The sequence below is a fragment of the Chamaea fasciata genome, unplaced genomic scaffold, assembly GCF_029207755.1.
Source record: "Chamaea fasciata isolate MVZ Bird 193981 ecotype frontalis unplaced genomic scaffold, bChaFas1.0.hap1 SCAF_70, whole genome shotgun sequence".
NCBI lineage: Eukaryota > Metazoa > Chordata > Aves > Passeriformes > Sylviidae > Chamaea > Chamaea fasciata.
Window position 1 is genome coordinate 172,072 of NW_027094155.1, and position 21,512 is coordinate 193,583.

Here is a 21,512-nt window from a genome sequence, read left to right on the forward strand (position 1 = left end):
AGAAAGATATATCCAAGAGACATAGGCCTGGGGCATGATCAGATAAAAGTGCACTGTAGGCATTTCTCAGGAGTGAGCCTCCAGCCCCTTTGCTGTATATTCCTCAGATCCATGGCACTTTTTCCTACCTGATTCCCAGTCATTCCCATGACTGTTAGAATGCTACCCACTGGCCCAAGCCCTGCTCAGATCAGTCTCTAGGAAAACAAATCAAGCCCTTTGTGATTCTACAGCACAAGTCATTGAAGCTGCTTCTTGCCCAGAGCAGCTGCCGGTCCTGTGCCCTCAGATAAGAGCTGGTGGGGCTGAGAAGAGAGCCCAGCTGACTCTCTGTCTCCCGTCACCTGTTGGCACAAAAGGGCACTGACGTGCACCTGGCTGTGTCTGCTCTCCAAGCCAATCCTGCCGTGTCCTCAGTGGGGGCAGCAGCTTGGAAGGGGCTGGGTGTGGCCGTGCCTTCTTGCCATTGCTTGTCAGTGCTGGTGCCTGGGCTTTGGCAGCTTTGTGGCGGTGGCTGCCCTGGCCCTGAGGGCTGGTGTGAGCGCCGAGGCTGGAGCCTTCCTTAGCTGGGAGAGTCCCGCTGCCGGCCGGCCGCTGCAGCGCGGAGCTGCCCCGAGGCAGCAGCCCCTGCTCTGGGCCGGCTCCTGCACGGCCTGGGCTGGGCTCACAGAGGGTCAGCATCTCCTCTGGGCAGCTGTCCGTGTCCCGCCGGCACCTGAGGAGCACTGCTGTCCCTGCTGCCCTTGCCCGCTGCGGGAAGGTGGGCACGTGTGCGGGGCTGAGAGGGCGAGTGCAATGACAGGGACTGATCCCTGCTTTCAGGGGGAGGAGAAGCAGTGTGGTTCTTCACGTGGGCCACGGGCAAGGGCGTCTTCCAGCTCAGCCTGCTCATCAAGGGTGAGGGTCCTGCTGCTGAAGGCCCCTTGGGATTGGTTAGAGCATGAGCTGCTTGGGTTTACAAAGGGAAAGGCATTCTTTTGGTAAAGTGCTGCAAGGTGGGGAAGATGCCCTCCTCTCCTGGGAATGCATCTCCCTGTGCTTTGTTTGCTGTCAAGAGATCTCTTCAAAGGACTGTAGAAATCAGTGCTGGCCTGCTTGTACTGCAGAGCTGCCTGTCTTGTTGCAATTCTTGCAGTTGTTGTTGTTACGCAGCTGGCCACAAAGGACTCAGAAGGCCAGACTGTACAGCCCCAGCAGGGCTGCCTTTTGTATCTCCTGGATAGTGGGATCTCTGCTTTCAAGTAAGCATCTTGCATTTTGTTTCCCTCAGGGCAAATGGCGAGCATGGAAAATCCCCGAAGGAAATACATTGAAGAGGAAATTGTTGGCAGAGGGTGAGTCCAACCACAGTTACTTGTACACAATCATGGGGCAACGATCTGCTGCTGGAATATCTGTCAAGGGTGAAGTCAGGCAAGCTGCAAACATATTCAGACACTGGGGTTAGTCTGCCCCATCTCTCAGTACCAGCCAGAATTTGGAAGTGTGGTCAGAAGGAATTGTCAAAGACACTTGGATTTCATTGCCAGAAACAGCAAGCACCCCTTTTTGTAGCAGGCAGATAACTGTTTGAAGGAACATTTCTTCCCAAGAGTTTGCTGAAGGAAATAGTGTGATCAGGATAAAAACTGCCCAGTTTAGAAACTGAAATCCAAGACGAAAGAATCACCTGGCCTTTTGAGCTGAGGCACTAAAGCCCAATGCTTCAGAAACTGGCCCAGTGCCCATGCACTGGAGAGGAAAATGCATCATCTGCATTCTGGCAGAGCCCTCCTGCATGCTGCAGGTTGGAGGCATTTCCAGCAGACATCTCCTGTCTGGGCTGGCTTTCACTCCAAGGTCTAAATGGCTTCTCCTTTCTTTGCTGCTGTTTTGTTTCTAGGGCTTTTGGAGAGGTTTGCAGAGCGATCGACACTGCCACAGGAGGACAGGTAAATGTCAAGAGCCCCTGCAGATTCTGCTGCTCTCCAGGGCTTTCCTCTCTCGTGTCAGCTGTGGCTGCAGCTGTGGCTAGAGCTGTGCTGCAAAGGTACAAGAAGCACAGACTGGTGCCACCCTGCCAGCTGCATTTGGGACAGTCTTTGTCCTGCTCAGCTGCCTGAAGGAAGGCAAGGGGGGCAGCGGTTCCTTTCAGAGAAGGATGCTCTCCCTGGCTCTCAATTGCTCCAACAAAGGGGCATCTCACTGCTCTCTGGGGCTACGGCTTCAGAGTCCTGAATTCCTATTTTTGGCTGCCAGCAAATACATCTGAATGTTCCTGGCAGTTCCTTAGGCACCTGCAGTGCTGCACTTGGGAACTGCATGTAGGGAGAGATCTGCAAGGCGTCCCTAAAAGCCCCAAGCCCTGCCTAGGTCCCGAGATGTATCCACAGAGTACCAAGGCACGCATTTCTTCCTCTGAAGTACGGACAGAGAAACAGAGAGTGTGCTCAGAGCTTTGGGGGATGAGAGTTGACACACCATTTTTAACAAGTGGACAAGGCAAATAGTGGTCAGTGGCCACGTGTCCTGGAACTGGCCCCCAAAGGAGCAGAGAAATGAGCTGTAGGAATGTCAGTTCCTAATTACTCCTTTGTCTAATCGCAAGGCACTTTGGCAGAGCTCACCTGTGGCATTGCAAAATCACTCGCTCCATGTGTGTTGTGGTCTCATTCCACCAGCTTCTAAAGTTACTGATTTTCTGTGTCATTCTAGGTGGCCATCAAGAAAATCAATCTTCAAGGACTGAACAGGAATCAACAAGCGCTTAATGAAATCATGGTCATGAAGAAGAATAAGAGTCCCCACGTTGTGGATTATTTAGACAGGTGAGTGGTCATGGTCTCTTCCCATGAAGGTTTGTTTCCATAGTAAAAGCATGCGAGGTTAAAACCCCACTTTGGACACTGGCAGAAAATAGAGCTGTTAATAATCAGTTAATTATTATTTCTCTACTCATCTCCAATGGATGGGAAGAGAGTGTATTTTGCCTGCATGTGTCTTCCCTGGCTTTCAAACACTGAGTTGGAACATTGGCCAAAAACCTGAATCAACCCTCCCATACTAAGTCAATACCTTGTAAGCTCACTGCCTCCATGTTGTCTCAGGATTGATTTTTTCAAGTTTCTTCAATGCTGATGAAGCATGCTAGAGAGGATTTCCCTTGGATTGTTGCCCCTCTTTTCCAGGGCTGGCCATGCCAGGAACACTAGGTGCTCCTTTCCAGAAATACCATGCGGGACAGGTTTTTCATCTTGGCTGATACTAAACTGTACTTTTGGCTTGCTGGCCATCTAAAATATCTCCTTTCTCACAGATGTGCTGTTCTCCTTGAGACTGCACAGACTGCAAACAATGCACAGCCTGGAGGGCATGTCTATTCCTTGAATTCTGTCCTTGTCACAAAGGGACCCGGAAACAAGACTCAAGCAAAGAAACCAATGTATGCATGTTCATCTGCATGGCCTTGTTCCCTTCTTTCAGCTACCTTGTGCTCAACGAACTCTGGCTGGTGATGGAGTACATGGATGGAGGCTCTCTGGATGATGTCATCGCTGAGGTTCACATATGTGAACACCACGTGGCAACCATCAGTCGAGAGGTGAGGGATCCCATCTGTGCGTCCCAGGGCTTGGGCAGGATTGTCTGGGAAAGGGGCTCAGGACAGGAGTGATTCCGTGAGCCAGGCTTTGTTTCTGTGTGGCTGATATGCTCTGGGCAAGCAAGAGCATCTCAAGCGAACTGCCTGCCAGTGCCCCTGCACTCACTGGACTCTGTTCTTGTCCTCTTCTCTCCTGCTGTTGCACTTTCACTCTGGCTCTTGTATTTGCTCTTCTCCATCTTGCCTCTCTAAACTTTGGCCTGTCTGCACTGCATTCCTTGCCTGTAAAAGCAAAGGTGGGGGTGGCACTGTTTGAAAGGAGCAGCAAAGAAGAGAGACTCATTTCTCTGAGTCCTCAGCTGGAAAGGTTAGCAGTGCAGCCAGAATGCTCTGTACTTCTGAGCACATGCACTGCAGCAGCAGTCGTCCTGGCTGGTTTGCAGGGCAGAGTCTACACCAGCAGTTGCTGTTGCTCTTTGACAAGCTGACATGCCTTTCTTTAGAAAGGTGCTGCCCTGCCTGTGTTGGAGCAGTGAGCTCTTCTCCTCAGTGGCACTGTCTTCTGCCATTACTCCTCATTCCCCTGCAGAGGGAATCTTGGAGAGCTCTTTCCTTTGTTGTGTGATGAAATCACATCACTGATTTTTGCCCTCCTGTTTCTGGTTTCTCTCTTAGTGCCTGCAAGGACTGGATTTTCTCCATTCCAACCACGTGATACACCGAGATGTGAAGAGCCTCAACATTCTCCTCAAAACGGATGGCTCTGTCAAGCTGGGTCAGTATATTCTTGGGCAGGTGCAGCATTCCAGGGATATGTGGGCTGTGGGGCTGCTTTTGAGTGAGTGCCAGCCCCCCCAAAACGGTGCTGGTGGCAGTGCAGGGAGCCTGTTGTGAGCTGACCACGCGGTGGCAACGTGCACAGACCTATGGCAAGGATCGAGCCGTGCACAGTGGCATTGCTCTGTGCGTGTCCCTTCCAGAGGGAGGGGGCTACAAGTCTAAAGCTTCAGGGGAACAAAAGACACTGCTGGAGGCCGTGTAAAAAATGTGGGGATTTTTGAAGCAGCCAATGCCATATTTCCTTGGCTAAAGTCCTGAGGAAACAGAGCAGAGACAGTTGTCCAGGAGATTCAGCAGCACATTCTCCAAATTCAACTGGGCAATTCTTTTCCTTGCTTTCCTAATTGCACAGGATTCAAATCAAAACCTTCTTTTGCTCTCTCCCCAGCTGATTTTGGCCTCTCTGCTCAACTCACCCCTGAGCAGAGTAGACGGAGATCGGCGACCGGGACTGCTTGGTGGATGGCGCCTGAAATTGCAAAAGCTGAGTCCTATGGCCCCAAAGCAGACATATGGTCTTTTGGAATTGTGGGCATTGAAATGGTGGAAGGAGAACCTCCTTACGGGAATAAAGGTCCTCTCATGGTAAGGTGTAAATACTCTCTGATCCCGCTGTCTTTCTCCCCCATCCCACGTTCCGTGTGCCATTGGACAAAATGCCATTGCCATCTGCTGGAACTACTTCCACCACGGTCCCTTTCTGAAAATGTCCCTGCAGCACATCAGCATCTGCTGGGGTTTTGGTTGCATCCGTGGGGGAACTCAAGCCTTAGCCCAGGCAGACAATCTCCCTTCTCAGGCAACATTGGGCTTTGGCTTAGAAGTCGTTCCAGCTCTTTTGGCCGTGTAGATGGCCCTACTAACAGGAAACAAGCATCTTAGAGCTGCTGTTATCTTTCCTGAAATGAAGGAAAGAAACCCAAACCCAACAAAGTTTCTAAAGCAGTGGTTTGGAGAGAAGTGTACCCCCATTCTTCTCACAGGGAAACTTGCCTTAACTGAGGGATTTCCTTTCTTTCCTTTTAATTACCATTGTTTTCAAGAACCAAGGAAAAAGCTTGATGACTTTTATAGCAGCTGTGCTTAAGGGACCAACAAGTGCTGCAGAGATGCTTTTCATGTCATACTCCTTGGAAATACTAGAGTGAGTTAGTAGAGCAAAGTCCCTCTTCCAACTAGCCTGTCAAGCTGCTCAGGTGAATCCTCAGAGAAGCAAAGGTGCTTTTGCTGATGTAGTTTCCACTAAGGAGGTCAGTCAATGAAATCAGCTGCCAGGGCAAGATCTGCTGGATGCTGGAAAAGCTGTGGCTACATTGGGCTTTGGGTGTTTTGTTGGTCCAGGAAAGTCATCTCTTCCTCTGTGCCACGGCAGAAAGAGCCACTGCAGAGTGCAGCTGAAACAATGGGATCTGGGAGAGCAGTTCCAGATGTGAAAGAAGCAGCTGAGAGACTCGTCTTTCCTTTTTCTGCAGGCTCGATTCCTGATAGCCACCAAAGGGATCCCAGAGCTGCGGCAGCCCAAGCTCCTCTCCCCTTTGCTGCGTGACTTCCTGAGCTGCTGCCTGCAGAGAGACGAGGAGCGGCGCTGGTCTGCCAAGGAGCTGCTGCAGGTAAAATGCCAAGGGGCTGCAGGGGAAACAGTGTCCCAGGGACGGGCTCCTCCTGCACTGAACTGCCAGGCATCAGATGAGCCTCGTCCTCCTCACCTCCACTCTTGGTGCTGTTCAAATGAGAACAGCCAGGAATCCTAGACTGGTCTGGGCTGGCAGGGGCCTGTAAGGGTCATCTGGTCCAAGTGCCCTGCAATGAGCAGGGGCGTCTTTAAAGAGATCAGGATGCTCAGACCTGAAATATTTCCAGGCCTGGGGCATTTAGCAGCTCTTGCAGTAAGCTGTGCCACTGTTGTCCCACTGTTGCTCCTTAGACCTACTCTGACTCAATCCCCTTTTCATTGAAAAAAAGATTACCCTGCCTTTGGGGCTCTTAGCTTGGAAAGTAATGGTTCATTCTTGGCTTTTTTGTTTTCCTTTGTGCAGCATCCATTTGTAACATCGGCCAAGCCTACATCCAGCCTGGTGCCACTCATCCTTACCTTTAAGAGGTGGAAGGAGTTGACAGGAATGGACCAGTCACTTAAAAACTTTTTCTTCCATCACCAGCATTGTAGTGGATTGTAGAGTAGGATTTTAGCCTAGGATTGTAGGGTAGTATTTTGGCCTAGGATTGTAAATAAAGTTTCTGAAACCTCAAGTCATTTTGAAGATTGTCCTCCTTCTGAGCCTGTGAGAATGCTCAACATTTCCTTCTGAACTGTCCATTTTTGCTTAGAGGTGGAAAGTGACACTGATGCCTTCTTTGGTACGGTTTGAAGGGGGAGTAGGCTCTTCTTTCGTCATGCTCTCCGGACCGCAGTGCCTTTGGAATATGGCCCAGGGGCTGGGTTTTACCCAGCTGTGGCACTTGTGTTTGAGGCAGAAAGGGCAGTGGCATTTGCAGGCAGAACCAAAGGACGAGTGGGGCAGCCCAAATACCCTGTGCAGATGCAGGCCTTGAGCTCTGACTCGAGAGCATTTGGGTTCCTGCCACTTGCATTTGTATCCCTAAGTGCAATCTCTTTGTCTGGAGGAGAGTTTTGCCCAAGTGAGACAGCAGAAAGATCAGGGAGGCTGCTGGGAAAGGCGCAGAGCTGGTGCAGAGCTGTCAGCGGCTGCAGGGTGAGCCCAGGCCCCGCCTTGCCCAGGCTGGAGCCCCAGCAGAGCCCTGGCAGAGCCCGGAGCAGCCTGAGCCGGGGCAGAGGCAGCTGCAAGGAGGCCCTTGGAGCTGCAAGAGGCAGCAGCCCGGCCCTGGGTGCCTCTTGGGGGCCCCGGGCGAATCCTGCGCTCTCAGAGCCCAGCTGGCAGCCGGCTGCTCCCGAGGGGAAGCGTGGCCGTGCTGGGCACAGCACAGCCCGGTGGCATCGGCCGTCCGGAGCGTGCACAGGAGCAGAGAAAGGCAAACCACAGCCGAGGGCTGCAGGCCTGGCTGAGGATTGCCACCCTTGTGCCGGCTGCCCTCTAACTCCTGGCCAAGGTGAGCAGTGTGTGCAGCGCTCTGGGCACAGGGGAGGGAGCCGGGCTGCTCCGCAGGCTCCGGCACAGGGCAGCCTCCTTCAGGCACGGCGCTTCTGCCGGGGGAAGCGAGGCCAGCGGCAGGCAGGGACAGCTTGTCAGGTCACATCTGCAGGAGCCGGGGCCTCACACGGCTCTGGGAGGAAGCGCCTGCAGTGCTGGAGTTGTGCACTGAGCCAGAGCAAAGGGGTGAAATGCAGAGTGCTCTGCAGAAATATTCCGGGGTGCCAGGCCAGCCTGCTTTGAGCTCTCTGGCACACAGCAAGCACTGTGCAATGCAGCCCTGAGCTGCTGGGAGAGGGGTGTTAGAAAGGAGCCAACTCTTAGATGAAATTAAATGGGGACAAAGTCATCAAAGCCAAAGAGAACTGTTTCTTAGGAAGGATTCACCTGAGCTGGGTGTGTATCTCCCTCTCCCAAGAGCCAAACACACACACAACACACACACAGAAAATGCTGCTTTTTACTGCCTTTCCCAGCCCAGGGCGAACCGTGTCCCCTTTCCCTTTGGCCGGGAAATAGGAAACTTGTATTCTGTCCCCACCGTCTCCTTTTCTGTCCCCTCCCCTCTTCTCCTACTTCCCTTTTGGTTTGGTCTTCACGCTGGCCCCTCTCCCAGCTCACAGCAACACCCAACAAATCAACTAGAACCAATCCAAACCCTAAATAACAACCCCAAGAACCAACAGCTTTCGTTCTTTCTTCCAATAACCCTGCAGCTGCAGCAAAATATTACCTCCTATCTCACTGAGGGAATCGGGCATGAGGCTGTGGCTCGTGCTTGAGCAGTGAACTGATTTGGAAGGGAGCAGAAGGGTTTCAGTAGGCAGTTTGTGTTTTTCTTCTGAATTGCTGAAGGAAAGACACACTCTGGCTTCAGTCAGCAAAAACATTTTCAAGGTGCATTGAGGACATGCTTGTGAGCAATTCCCAGAGAAGGCAGGTTTTGAGAAAATGTTGAACTGTAACAAATTGTGAATTCCCTTTGCATTAACAGTGTTGAGCCCTCTATTCCTCCGGAGCAGTGATTGATGTGTGCAAGTGGCTTCCTTAGCCTTGAGAATAGAGTAGTCTTCCTAAGAATGTAGCTGGAACGCATTCAAGGGGAAAAGAGTGGTTGTAGGAGGCTCTTGGGCATCAGAGGAGAATTGCAGGAATGGGATGTTCCCCAAATGACCACCAGAGACTCTCAAGAGAGCCCTACTCTCCTGTCAGTAACTTCTGAGAAGTGGTTTAAATATGTCAACTAATTTGAGGGAATGTTTAGCCTGTGAGTTTCAGCAAAGTAATGAGTAGGTCTTATTTCCATGGTTACAAATGAGTAGGTGGGATTTCTGGCTGAGCACGTGTTAGGAAAGTGATTCCCCAGGCACCCAGCACTGAAATAAAGTCATGCCTCCTTTCTCACACCGAGCTGGCACCAGGGATCAGAGCCCTTCTTGGTAACTTTGATTTTAGTTGCTTCTATTGAAAGGTGAAAATGAAACCTTTTCCAGCTGTTCCCCTCGGGTTTACATTTCTGGGGGCCAAAGCTCTGTGCTGCAGGTGGCCCGGGTGTGTGCAGAGCAATGCAGCCTCCACAAAGCCCTTGGTTTCCCCACAAGTCGTCATGATTTGTTGCCAGGTGTGCCCAGCTGTGGCAGGAGAAAGAGCCCGCAGTGCAGTGGGCGCCGTGCCCTGCCCAGCCAGGGCTCTCTGGCACAGAGGAGCAGCAGCAGCACCTTTCAACCCACTCCTGCCCTGGCCTCACCTGGGACACAGAAGCCTCTGGAAATCAGCACCACCTGGCGCCTTCCCAGCCTGGAGCAGCTCCTGCTGGTGGGCACATCCTGCACTTCTACTGCTTCCGAACAGGAATCAAGGCACAGGGGGAGACGGACATACAGAGAAGCCCTGGGCTAGTGCAATAAATGGGCAAATGCATGGGGGAATGTGTTAGGAATCATTTCAGCTGTCATGCCAATCCTGCCTTCTCTCCTCTTCTCCCTTCACGTTTCCTGTTCTTTTCCCTCTCACATTTCCACCCCTTGCCCTCTCGAGTCTCACAGTTTTCCTGTCATGTTTGCCTCCCAAGTTTTACTTCTTTTCCCCACCCTTTTCAGCTCCCTTTCCTCACACTTTGCCTCTCACACTTCCCCAACTTCCCGCTTTTTCCTGCTTTTTTGTTCTCTCATGATTCTCACAATTTTCCCCTCACTTACCCTGCCCTTTTCTCCCCTCATGCTTTTCTCCTTTCCTCAGTCATTTTTCTCCAAGTTGTCTCCTCATGTTTCTCACTTTTGCCCTCGTGTTTACCAGGCTTTCCTACTCCCATTTCTCCCACTTTTCCCCTCACGTTTATCATTCTTTCCCCCTCATGTTGCTTATACTTTTCCTCTAGCATTTTGTGCCCTTTTTTCACTCCTGTTTTCTGTCACTTTTCCCATCCAACTTCCCACACTTTTTTCCCCCCTAATGTTTTCTGCCTTTTTCTGCCCTCTGGTTTCTCCCTCTTTTCCCCTCAGGATTCTCACAATGTTCCTCTCACATTTGCTGCCTGTTTCTCTCTCTCTGCCAGTAATTTTCTCACTCTTTTCCCCTCACATTTCCCTCCATTTTTTCCTCTATGTTTTTCAGCCTTCCCTGATCATGTTTCTTAGAATTTTCCCATCATATTTCCTGCCTTTTCCTCCTCTCACCTTCCTCTCCTACTTTCACTCACATCTTCACCATTTTCCCCTCAGTTTTCTCAGCCTTTCCCACTCAGGTTTCCTTCCCTTTTCCTCCCTCACACTTCCCTCCTTTTTCCACTCCCATTTCTCACACTTGTCACCTCATGTTTTCTGCCTTTTTTCCCCTCACATTTCTTAACCCACTGCTTCCTGTCAGTGACTCTTCCTCTTCAGTAGTTGATGAGCTTCTTTTCTTCTTTCCTGCAATCCCCTCCTCCAAAGAATGGGTGCCAGAGCAGCGCTCCAAGAAGCCCCTGCCCGTGTGTCTGCTGAACAGAATGGCTGTGCTCGACTTGAACAATCTCGTGAAGAACAACCTAAACTGCAGTGGACTTTCAATTCCCTCTAGTCTTCATAGTGTTCTAAAGAAATGGGTACCCTGAGGGATACACGTCGCAGGTGAGCAGCCGCTGCACCATCCGCCTCAAGCAGATCCCATCTCCGTTTTCATCACCTCACACTCACTGTGACTCCTGCCTGGACGAAACCACTTGTGATGCTGCTTGATGCTAATTGAAGTCCACATGGACATTCCCAGCACTTTTTCCTGCACTTTCTGCCCACCAAGCAGAAATGGAGCTTTTTAGAAGCTTCTTACAGTGACACCTGAAAGAGCAGTGCTGCCGTCAGCACGTTCCCAGCCTTTCTTCCCTGGGAATATTTCTTTCCCAGAGCCAGCCTCACACCCTGTGTGCCCCGTAGGAAAAGTGCTTTCCCTACAAAGCTGAAGGGATTTTCAGGGCGTCCCACCCAGCAGAAAATGCCTGAGAGGGGCTGTGGATGGTGTCCAGCAGCTCCTCGTGGCCCAGCAACCTTCCCCAAACACCGAGCGCTTCCAGGAAACGGGAAAGAAACACACATCCCATGGGCCTGGGAAGAGGGCCTGGCTGAATCTCTGCTCCTCACACACATCTTCAGGGGAAGGAGAAAAATAAACGGGCTCCAAACAGGATAAATGGCTCCCTGCGGGGCTTGGCTGGGGGTTTATCCTACAGCCACAGCATCCCAGTCCCAATGGATGCAGGGCCTGGCTCAATCCCAGTTTGGGGCTGGAAGAAAAGCACCAACAATCAGCTTTGCTGAGGCAGCAGCCTGTGGTGGAGCTGTGAGAAAACCTTGGTGCTGTTGCAATGTTTTCCTCGTTGCTTTTGTGCGCTCTGCAAACAGATTTGGCAAGCAGGCATTGTTACCCTGGGATCCTCCTCCAGGATTTATTGGGGGTGTTTAATACCTGCCACAACCACCCTGCATTTCCCTGAGCTGGCACTAAATGCTGGCCCTGAAGTGACAATTTATGGTTGGGTCTGTTGTCTCAGGATAAACCACAAAGCCAATAGTGGTTGTAAAAGTGCCACTCCCAAAGCGTCCCACTCCCAAAGAGTCCCCTTCCCAAACTGTCCCAAACTGTCCCATTCCCAGTGTCCCATTCCCAAAGTGTCCCATTCCCAAAGAGTCCCATTCCCACAGTGTCCAATTCCCAAAGTGTCTCCACTCCCAAAATGTCCCAATGTGTCCCACTCCCAGTGTCCCATTTCCAGTGTCTCACTCCCAAAGTATCCCATTCCCAAAGTGTCCCATTCCCAAAGAGTCCCATTCCCACAGTGTCCAATTCCCAAAGTGTCTCCACTCCCAAAATGTCCCAATGTGTCCCACTCCCAGTGTCCCATTTCCAGTGTCTCACTCCCAAAGTATCCCATTCCCAAAGTGTCCCACTCCCAGTGTCCCCTTCCCAGTGTTCCACTCCCAGGGCCTGGGGAAGCTCCTGCTGGTCGTTCCCATCACCTCCCAGCTGAGGGACAAGGAAGAAAACCCAGGGATAAAATGTCTGCAACTCCTGTTCTGATAACAGCTGGGAAGGTGCTTTAGCCCCCAGGCACTGCTGCCTCCAATCCAGGTTATCTTTGGGTTGGAATCATGGAATTTGGGATGGAAGGACCTTCAAGCCCCACCCTGCCACGGGCAGGGACACCTCCCACTGTCCCAGGGGCTCCAAGCTGGCCTTGGACACTCCCAGGGATCCAGGGGCAGCCACAGCTGCTCTGGGAATTCCAGCCCAGCCCTCCCCACCCTCCCAGGGAGGAATTCCTTCCCAAGATCCCATCTAAATCTCTCCTCCTGTAGTTTAAAGCCATTCCCCCTTGTCCTGGTGCTCCAGGTCCTTGTCCAAGGTCCCTCTGCAGCTCTTTCAGGCTCCCTTGTGGTCTTGGGAGGCCCCAATGAAATCTCCCCAGGTCTTTCTCTTCTCCAGGCTGGACAGCCCCAACCCCCGGTCTGAGCAAAGTCTCCTGCCGCCAGCTGCAGAAAAACGCAAAAATATCCAACAACTTCTCCAATTCTGCATTTTTAGTTAATGAAACAGATTGATGAGGGAAAACCCAAATTGCTTTATCAGCAAGGCTGAGCTGAACCAGCCCCTCCTAAACTCCTGCCCCTTCCTTGCTTTGGAAACACAGCAAATGGAAAGATGGAAACAGATGGAAACACAGCAAAAACAAAAAAAGGAAGGATTCATTTGGTTTGATTTTTGGTATTGACCTTCTACCCCCTCACATTTCTTTTAGCACACTGTCACGATCCGCTCACACAAGTGGGGTTCGTGATGGTTCGTTTTAGGGATCTCAGAGCGCAAAAGACACAGCGGGGGACAAACTCAGTTTACTCAATCACAAATGCACCTTTATTTAGTGCCAACAAATGCCATAGTGGGGAGAGAAAAGAGAATAGTAAGAAAGACAGAAAAAGAGGGGAAGGGGATTATAGCTACCAACATGGAGGGTCGAGTCCTCGAGGCTTTTGAAGATGCCTATAGACGCGATCTTCTCCAGTGGGGAAATCTCAAAAGTGAGCGGGGGTCTCCAGGGTTTTTATAGTCCTCTCCGAAGCGACAGGCAGTTGGCCAAACAGGTGGGGGAAATCATTGCGGTGTGTTCATTTAGAGAGCTCAGAACAAGTCGGTCGTCAGCAGGTACAGTGTCAACCAGTACAAGTCGGCAGGCACAGTCCACCGTGACTTGCCCATTGTTTCTGCTCAGGTTCTGATGTTCCCATATGGGTGCTGGGTTTTTCCATCGAACACACCTGCAGGCAGCACTTGGCCAACATCCCACCTCAGCCAGGCCAGAACTCCTGTGTTGAGATTTTAAAGTCCCTTTTAGGGGTTTCAGTCTCTGTCCTTGACGATGGTCGTGAGGCAGATGAGGGATCTGCAGACCGTCTCTTACACACACATCCCATTTCTGTTGCCTTCTCCAGCTCACTGAAACCTTCTGTGACTGCAGTGATGGCCCCTCCTGAGCCAGGCTTCTCTTGCCCTGGGGCAGAATTGTTTTCTGTTCCCTTCATGATGAGCAATGAGATCACTGCTGCCAAAAAAACCTGGGTGAATTCAGCCCAGGTGCTGTGACTCTTCCCCTGGCACTGCCAGGCGTTTCCTCTCCCAGCCACATGAAATATTAACATCCCTCCCCTCCCTTTTCAGAGTCTTGTGAAGAAATGGCAATTTATCCCTAAATCAAATTTACTCTGCTGCCCCTCAAACCCTGCAACCACCACAACAATCATGGAAAGCTGATCATTAGACTTCAGAAGGCTGGGAGAAGGAATTGATTACAAAGAAATCTCTGACCTTTGGAGCTGTTCAGATCAGTGTAACTCCCCCAGCAGCACCTTCTGAATGCACCAGGAAGGTGGATCTCGGATGTCTCCTTGTGCCACTGGAATACAGGAGTTTTCCAGGTTGATAACAATTCCCTCAGGGAAGAGACTTGTGGATCCCGAGGCTGGAGCAGAGCCAGAGGATTTGCCAGGGGAAGGAAAAGGGCTCAGTGGTGATGGGAGCGTTTCCCATGATTGTGCTGTAAATACCCTCAGCACTCACTCCCCTCCCATTGTTCTCCTCTGGAATCAAGGACAGGCAGGATCAGGGAAAGAAGGAAAGCAAAATGTCAATACAGGTTGGAGCTTTCTGCAGGGAAACTCTGCAATGGCTAACACACACAAAAAGGGGAAAGTTCTCCCTGAAATACTCAAATTAAAAATCCTTCCAGAGGGAAAGGTGGGTGACATCAGGGATTCAGGCACAACATCACTTCAATCATGGGTTACACTCTATATATATAGATGTATTTATTTATAATTTATGTAGATGTGGCACTGTGGTGTTGGTAAACACATCACCAATCTAAAGAGATCTATGCTTAATAAATAATTAGAGCAGCAGGCTCTTAACTGGCAGCAAATTATTTCATCTGGGATAATTTCATTCATTTCATTCATACAAATAATTCAGCATATTCTAGAACCTGGAAGAATAAAATTCCACAATTCTGTAGGGATTTTTGTTTTGGAAAAAACCCAAATTACCTAACCCATCCTGGACATGGTTTTATATCCTAAGCCAAACCCAAATACTATAACCCAAATCCCTCCCTGGGAGGGTGATGAGGGCTGGGATGGAATTCCCAGAGAAGCTGTGGCTGCCCCTGGATCCCTGGAAGTGTCCCAGGCCAGGCTGGAGCAGCCTGGGACAGTGGGAGGTGTCCCCGCCCATGGCAGGGCTTGGGAATGAGAGATTTAAGGTCCCTTCCAACCCATCCAGCGTGGAATTCCATGGTTCTGTGAACATTTGAAGGTACCGAATCCTCATTTGCTTCCACCCACCATGCCACCGACGCCACATAGAGCAAATAGACTGCCCTCATCACACAGCGCACCCGTATTAAAAACACAAATCACCCATAAATTTTAAAAATAATTACAAACTGACCAGAAAAGAAAAAAAAAAAAAACTTTAGTCTCACAGACAAAGAAAAGCAAGAACAAGTGACACAAGCTAAAAAAGCTCCTCTGTACAACCAACTGCCGGCAAAAAAAACACGCTACGCCCTTTTCACTGACGGTTCCCGTCACATTGTAAAAATGAACCGCAAGTAGAAAGCAGCCGTATAAAACCCCACACAACAAGTTGCAAAAGCCACTGAAAGGAAAAAAAAAAATCGTGTCAGCTTGCTAAACTCAAGGCTGTCCAATTAACCCTTGACATTGCTAAAAACAAAGAGTAGCCAAAGCTCTACCGCTACACTAATTCGTAAATAGTAGCCAATGCTCCGTAGAGTTGGCTAAAAAAGTAGAAAAAGGCCAACTAGCAACGTAAAAAAAACCCAATCTAGGCTGCTGATGAAAAAAAAACCATTGCTACTCGCGTAAAAAAATTACCTGTAAAAATCTGCCACGTAAATCCCCATGTTCCCAAGAATCGAGCTAATAAAAAACACCAAAATAATAAGCAAGTCAATCAAGCTGCCAAAATAAAAGTATCAAAAATAAATTTAAATTAGCAAGACAGAAAAAAGTTGTTCCTAGCTCAATAAGCCCATAATGCCTCAAATCCTCCAAGCAAAAATGCCACCTCTAAGTGAGCCCAAAACCAAGAAGTAAATTTAACCATAGACAGCATTTCTCAAGTTATCCATAACTATAAAACACGTGCTGCAATCAAGCAAGCCAAGCAAGTAAAGCCCTTATGGTATAGTAAGCAGTAGTCCAAATATAAATATAAAAAAACCTAACAAATTAACTACATCACCCTTCCCCAAACCCACCAGGGCAGGCGCTATGTACTAACCATAGAAAAAGCCATCACTAAATAGTTAAAAACCTACCCTGTGCCTCATGCTACTGTCCAAAACACCATCCTGAGCCTAAAAAAAACAAGTCCTGTGAAAACACAGCACCCCTGAAAAAATCAAATCAAACAATAAAACCCATTTCAAAAATTGTCTTATAAGCACCTAAGCTAAAAAACATAGCATTAAGTAAGCATGCCATATTCCTTATCATGCACCAGCGGTCGAAAAAATTAAACAGTGCAATAACCTGCTTAAAGCTACCTTAAAAGCACTAAGTAAAAAAACTTTCAAAAACTAAAGTATTAATTTAGCAAAAGCCACATAGCTAGTAAACACTCAAAGTTCCACCAACCGAGCAAATCCTGCCCAATCTAAGCCCATACAAACAACAACAAAAAATAAAGTTCCAATAGTACACATGAAAAGTATACTGAGAAAAACTGTTTAAATTAATCCTGCCTCCAGCAAAAACAATCCCATCCGTGAAATTGTCTTCGCTCAGAAACCAAGTTGCACCTGGCAAATAATGCAAAAAAATAAAAAAAAAACCCCAATGCATACCTCAAAAAAACCTTGTCTTAAAGTAAACTACCCATGACAATGTGACTGTATCCATATTTGCATGTATATATATATAAATATATATATATATTTTAACAGTTTAAACTCAATATAATATGTTAGTATAAAAAAAAAATTCAAAGTAGATAATGTTGGGAGTTAGGTTTGTTCCTTCTTTCTCTAAAGAATTTTTTCCCCATAAGTTACCAAAGAGACCAAAGGTTAAACACTTCAAAATACTTAGCCGAAACAAAAACAGAAACAAAGTAACAAAAAACCCCCACGCAAGTAAAAAACAAACCTTAAAGCAGCTAGAAGCTGTCCTTTTTTTTTCCCCCCCCCCCCTCCGGACCTTCAAAAAAAAAAAGAAAAAAACCGGCTAAACTGTTGCTAACTGGAAAAGTTTCACTGTAGCCAAAAAAAATCCAGTCCTCAAAAATCTACTCTCGCCAGTTCAGCCGGAATCCGGAGCCTTCTCTGCCACCCGCAGGAGTTAAGCCAGCCCTGCCCCGCCTTTGGCTTCTTCAGCGCTGCTCCTCTTGCTGCAGAGTGACCCTGCAGCCCGGCGCTGCCGGGACACCCTGCCATCCCAGCTACCAGCCCGAAACTTTCCACTCTTTCAGCTTGCTGCTCTAAAAATCCTGCAAGAACACCCAAACCAAACTGCCCTAAGTTTTGTAAAACAAAGCCCTCAAAGTTCTTAATACTGTTTTTCTTTTGTTATTAATACTGTAGTTATTTGAAGGGGGTTTGTTTGTTTACTTTGTAATACATACTAATAAAAAACTGCTATTCCTATTTCCCACATCTTTGCCTAAAAACCTCAAATTGTAAATTTATAATTTAGCAAAAAAAAAGTTTACGCTCTCCATTCCAAAAAAACCTCCAACTTTTACCTAGCAAATACCTGTCTTCCCAAACCAAAACAAGTTGCCATGCTCATCCATAAGGATAAAGTGGCTAATCCAGCCTTTGCCAACTCAGCTGAGTGGAAGGGGGAAGAGGAGGAGAGGATCAGCAGTGACCCAAAAAGAGAAATTAAAGAGCAATTGGTCATTTTGGATCGAGCAGCCTTTTGGAGATCTTAGCTGCCCAAGGGTTTGCCTGCACTGAGCTGGGTTTGAAGTGAAAGCCTGACTTTGGTTGAAGACAATTATCAGCTGAGAGAAGGGAGGCCGTGCCAGCTTCTGCAGCAAGCCCCGTGCCCTTCCCGCTGCGGCTGCGTCGGCAGCCCTGGGGCTCCTTCTGCCGCCCTGAGCCCGCAGAGCAGGGCAGCGGTTGCCGATGGCTCGAGCCATCAAATCATTCAAGGTCCTGTTGGGCTCTCTTAGACACTTGGGCCGAGGGATTCCTTCCGACCTGGGCCACTTTGGGTGGAGCGGGGGCAGGGCCGGGGCAGGTGGCAGGGTGTGCATGGGCCCTTTGTGACACGGTGCAGCAGCGTGGTCACCGTGGCAGGGAACAGCACAGGGTGTCCGAGGAGCCTTTGTGACACGCGGTGACATAGGTGCTGGCAACAACGCAGCCACGCCACAGTGCTCGGAGCACGCCACGGGACAGGACGCGCCAGAGAGGTGCTGTGAGGAGTTCCCACACAGCCCGCTCGTTTGTGCCCGACCCGGAGCCTTTCCGAAGCGCTGCTCCTGCAGCTGACCTCGCGGCCAGACTGCGGGACTTGGTGACTCGGAGCTTTCCCAAGGCATCTCCCAACCCTGCGGTCGGTGCCCTCGCGGCCAGACCACAGGATCTGGTGACCTGAAGCACCACAAGGAGTCTCCTGTCGTTGTGGCAGGAGCCCTCAAGACCAGTGTGCAGGACTTGCTGTCCTGCAGCCTTCCTGAGGCTTCTTTGTCGCAGGTGCCTTCAAGGCACAACTGCACGACTTGTTGCCGCAGCGTTTTCCCTAGTTTCCTCAGCGACATCTGTCTGAAGGTGCCCTCGAGGCCAGACGCTGACATGGCGGGCAGATTTCGCGACCTCTTCACAATTTGCTGGGGGAGAAGAAATACAAGCCCTGGAGATGCTCCAGCACAACCCCCTCAAGAGCTGGAGCAGTTCCAGCCACAGCAGGATGGTGAGTGGCAGAGCCGGGCCACAAGGCCGATGGCTGCGGACAGCTTGGCCCCATCCCATCCCCGTTCCCATTCCGCCCACTGACAGGATGGAAGAGGGGCCGAGGCTGCCCCTGCAGCAGCTGTGCTCCATCCCCTGGGGCATCCCGGGGCTGTCCCTGCCTGGGGAGAGCAGGGCTGGCTTCTCTGGCCTCTCCTGCAAGCCCTCAGCTCTGGCTGCGCTCGCTCTTTGCCAGATGCAACCATGGAGCAGACACAGGAGAAGAAGCCCACCCGTGGCCGCTTCCGCAGATCACTGAAGGTACGTGCAGCCATCCCCGCCTGGGCTGGGCCTGCTGTCACTGCTCGGCCGAGCTCCGCGCTTGGAGCACTCCATGGAACGTGTCTCTCTTCCCTGTCCTTTGCTCTCCTGCAGATGTTCCGGAGGCTCGTGCCCGTTCGCCTTAGGATGACCAGAAGCCGTGCAACAGCTGGGCCTGACCGCAGGCTGACTGAGCTCCAGGCAGAGCCCAATGTCAGCCCAGATTTGGCTCAGAGCTTGGATGCTGCAATCAATGACGCAGCAAATACGGACATGGCAGTGACTGAGTGCGTGGCCTTCAGAAACACCAACACAAAAGAGACCCTGAGTCTTGGAGGCCAGGAGAGTGTGGCAGGAGGGGAAGCACTTCTTGGGGAAAGCTGCTCCCTTGGACAGCGCTCCAGGTCTTCCCCATGTCTCCTCCAGGTGCCAGCCATGGTGAAGGACCTTCACCAGAGACTGGCGGCCTGTGTCACTTTGGATGCCAGGATGCGCTTGGACTTTCTGAGGCTGGCCGAAGAGCAACCTGCTGATGTTGTGCTGACCCTCCTGCGCTGTGCCCCAACGTGTGACAGGTATGGGGCCCACCTGCCTTGAGAGCTCAGGGCTCAGCAGACTTTAGGGCCCATTGCCCTGCAGAGCCTGTCCAATGGGCTCTGCCAGACAGGCGGAGCGGTCCAGGACCCTTGGGCCCCTCTGTTCCACCAGCCTGCTGCCATGCTCCCTCCCTGCCCCTCAGGACACCAGGGCTCTGTCACCTGGGCCTCCACAGCTGCACAGGGCATGCTACTGTGACTGAGACGGCCCTGACACAGAGCTCCAATCCCACAGAGCTGCTGCAAGCATGTGGAGAGCCATAGGCTCGTCGGCTGTGACAGCGGAGAAGGTGCTGCCAGCACTCATCCGCGTGATGGAGGATTGGCCTCTGCATACAACGACCACCTCCGATGGCGACGACGAGGACGTTTTTGCCCTGGCGGTGAGCTTCTGGAACCGGCCTCTGCTCGCTCCCCGGTCGCCTCTCCATCAGCTCTCCGTCCTCTCCCTGCCTCAGGCACTGGCTTAGGGCAGGCTCAGGGGGCTCCAGGCCCGTCGCTCCCCCTGCGTCTCCCCTCGGGCCCTGCCACACGGACATCTTAGCACTGAGCTCTGTCTCGGGCTGCTTCTTTTGCAGGCAACTCTGGGGCTGTGGCTGACTGTCCAGGTGCCCAAATGCCACAGGGCAGTGCTCCTTCATTCAGCCCGTCTGTTTGTTGCTCTCCTCTTCCACATTGTCATCACCACACAAGAGATGCCAGTGGAAGTTGCTAACTTCTGGAGAGCGTGCCAGGAGGAACACGGCCTTCCCAGCAACCCCAACAGGTGCCAGTCCTCCTGTCTTTTCAATGTCCTTGTGGCCGGCGCCAGCGCTCGCCGTGTGACCTGGGTTTTGCTCTGCACACAGGTTTGCAGTGCAGGCCATGAAGGCTCTGTTCAGCCAAATGTGGTGGAACACAGAGATGATGGCTATGGAGCGCAAGCGTGGCTGGGACACGCTGCTCTGTGCTGACACCCAGCACTATGCCGTGGGTCTGCTGGCCAGGTGAGAACCCCTTCTCTCCCACATTTGTCCCCTGTGCCCCACACAGTCCCTGTGCTCATGGCCTCGAGGGCCTCGTCACCGAGGGACGGCCAAGCCGACTGGAAAAGGCTGGCAGAGGAGGGTGCCCAGAAGGGGCCGCCTCCCAAAGCGCCCACATCCCCCTCCAGAGATACTGGGGAAAGACCGGACCTGTGAGTTAGACCTCCTGGGAGAAGACTGTCCCCCCCACCTCAGGCTCTTGCTGCCTTTTTCCCCCTGACAGGGAGATGCGCCGTCACTTGGGCCACACCTGTTCCCGCATTGGCTTCTACCTACTCCAGCCACTAAGCAGGGAGGAGCCACGCTGGGATCTGCCCTCCCTGGCATTCCTGGTGGAGGTGAGCCAGCGCTGCCTCGCTCAGCTGCCTCTCAGCCCTCTGCCCTCTCGTAGCTGCAGCTGCCTGGGCCGGTGCCCGAGCCCTGTGCTGCTGCTGCTGCTGCTGCCTGGGCCCGGCCCTGTGCGCTTCTGGGCTCCTGCTGTTCGGGTCACCTGTCACTGCCCTGTGCCTTTCAGGTCATCAAGTTCCTGGACCTGAGGGAATGTGCAGGCCGTGTCCTGGAGGAGATGTCAAGGCACCTGCGGGGCACGTGCAGGCAGAGACGTCACCTGGCGCTCAAAGGCCTTGTGCTGCTCAGCGAGGAGCCCTCGATGGTGAGAAGGGGGCAGCGGCTGAAGCTGCGCTGGGGAAAGCAGCCCCTTGGGCTGGCTGGGCTTCAGGAGCTGAGGCAGCTGCTCCCAGCTCTCCTGCCTCCTGCTCCAGCTGCTCGAGTGCTTCGGGACAGGCCTTTGGCCTCTGGGCCCTGCAGCGGCAGGGTGGGCTAGCAGAGCCAGGGCGGTGTTGGCGCTGCAGCTGTTGGTGGCTTCCCAGCACAGCCTTGTGTTCCATACAGGCCGGAGGTGTACGCAGCCTGCTTCCAAGCCTCCTGGAGCGGCTTGGTGATGCCGACGGAGAGGTGGTCGCCATGTCCCTCTCTGTGCTCACCAATGTGTGCCAGCGGAAAGACTCCGCGATCGGCAGGACCACTGCCCTGAAGCTAGCCAACCGCCTCCTGTCACTCTTCGGAAACGTAAGGCTCTGTGTGCCACGGGCA

At 51.6% G+C, this 21,512-nt stretch overlaps 1 protein-coding gene across 1 annotated transcript in view; it reads left to right on the forward strand.

Moving 5' to 3' along the window:
- LOC136304308 (zinc finger protein 850-like) overlaps positions 1-21,512 on the forward strand; it is a gene marked incomplete at its 3' end in the record, with an annotated part of 300,788 nt that overhangs the window by 107,509 nt on the left and 171,767 nt on the right. Inside the window, exon 5 of the mRNA XM_066207944.1 lies at positions 884-903. Within this exon, the coding sequence (XP_066064041.1) occupies positions 884-903 (20 nt within the window). The remainder of the gene's footprint in view (positions 1-883; positions 904-21,512) is intronic.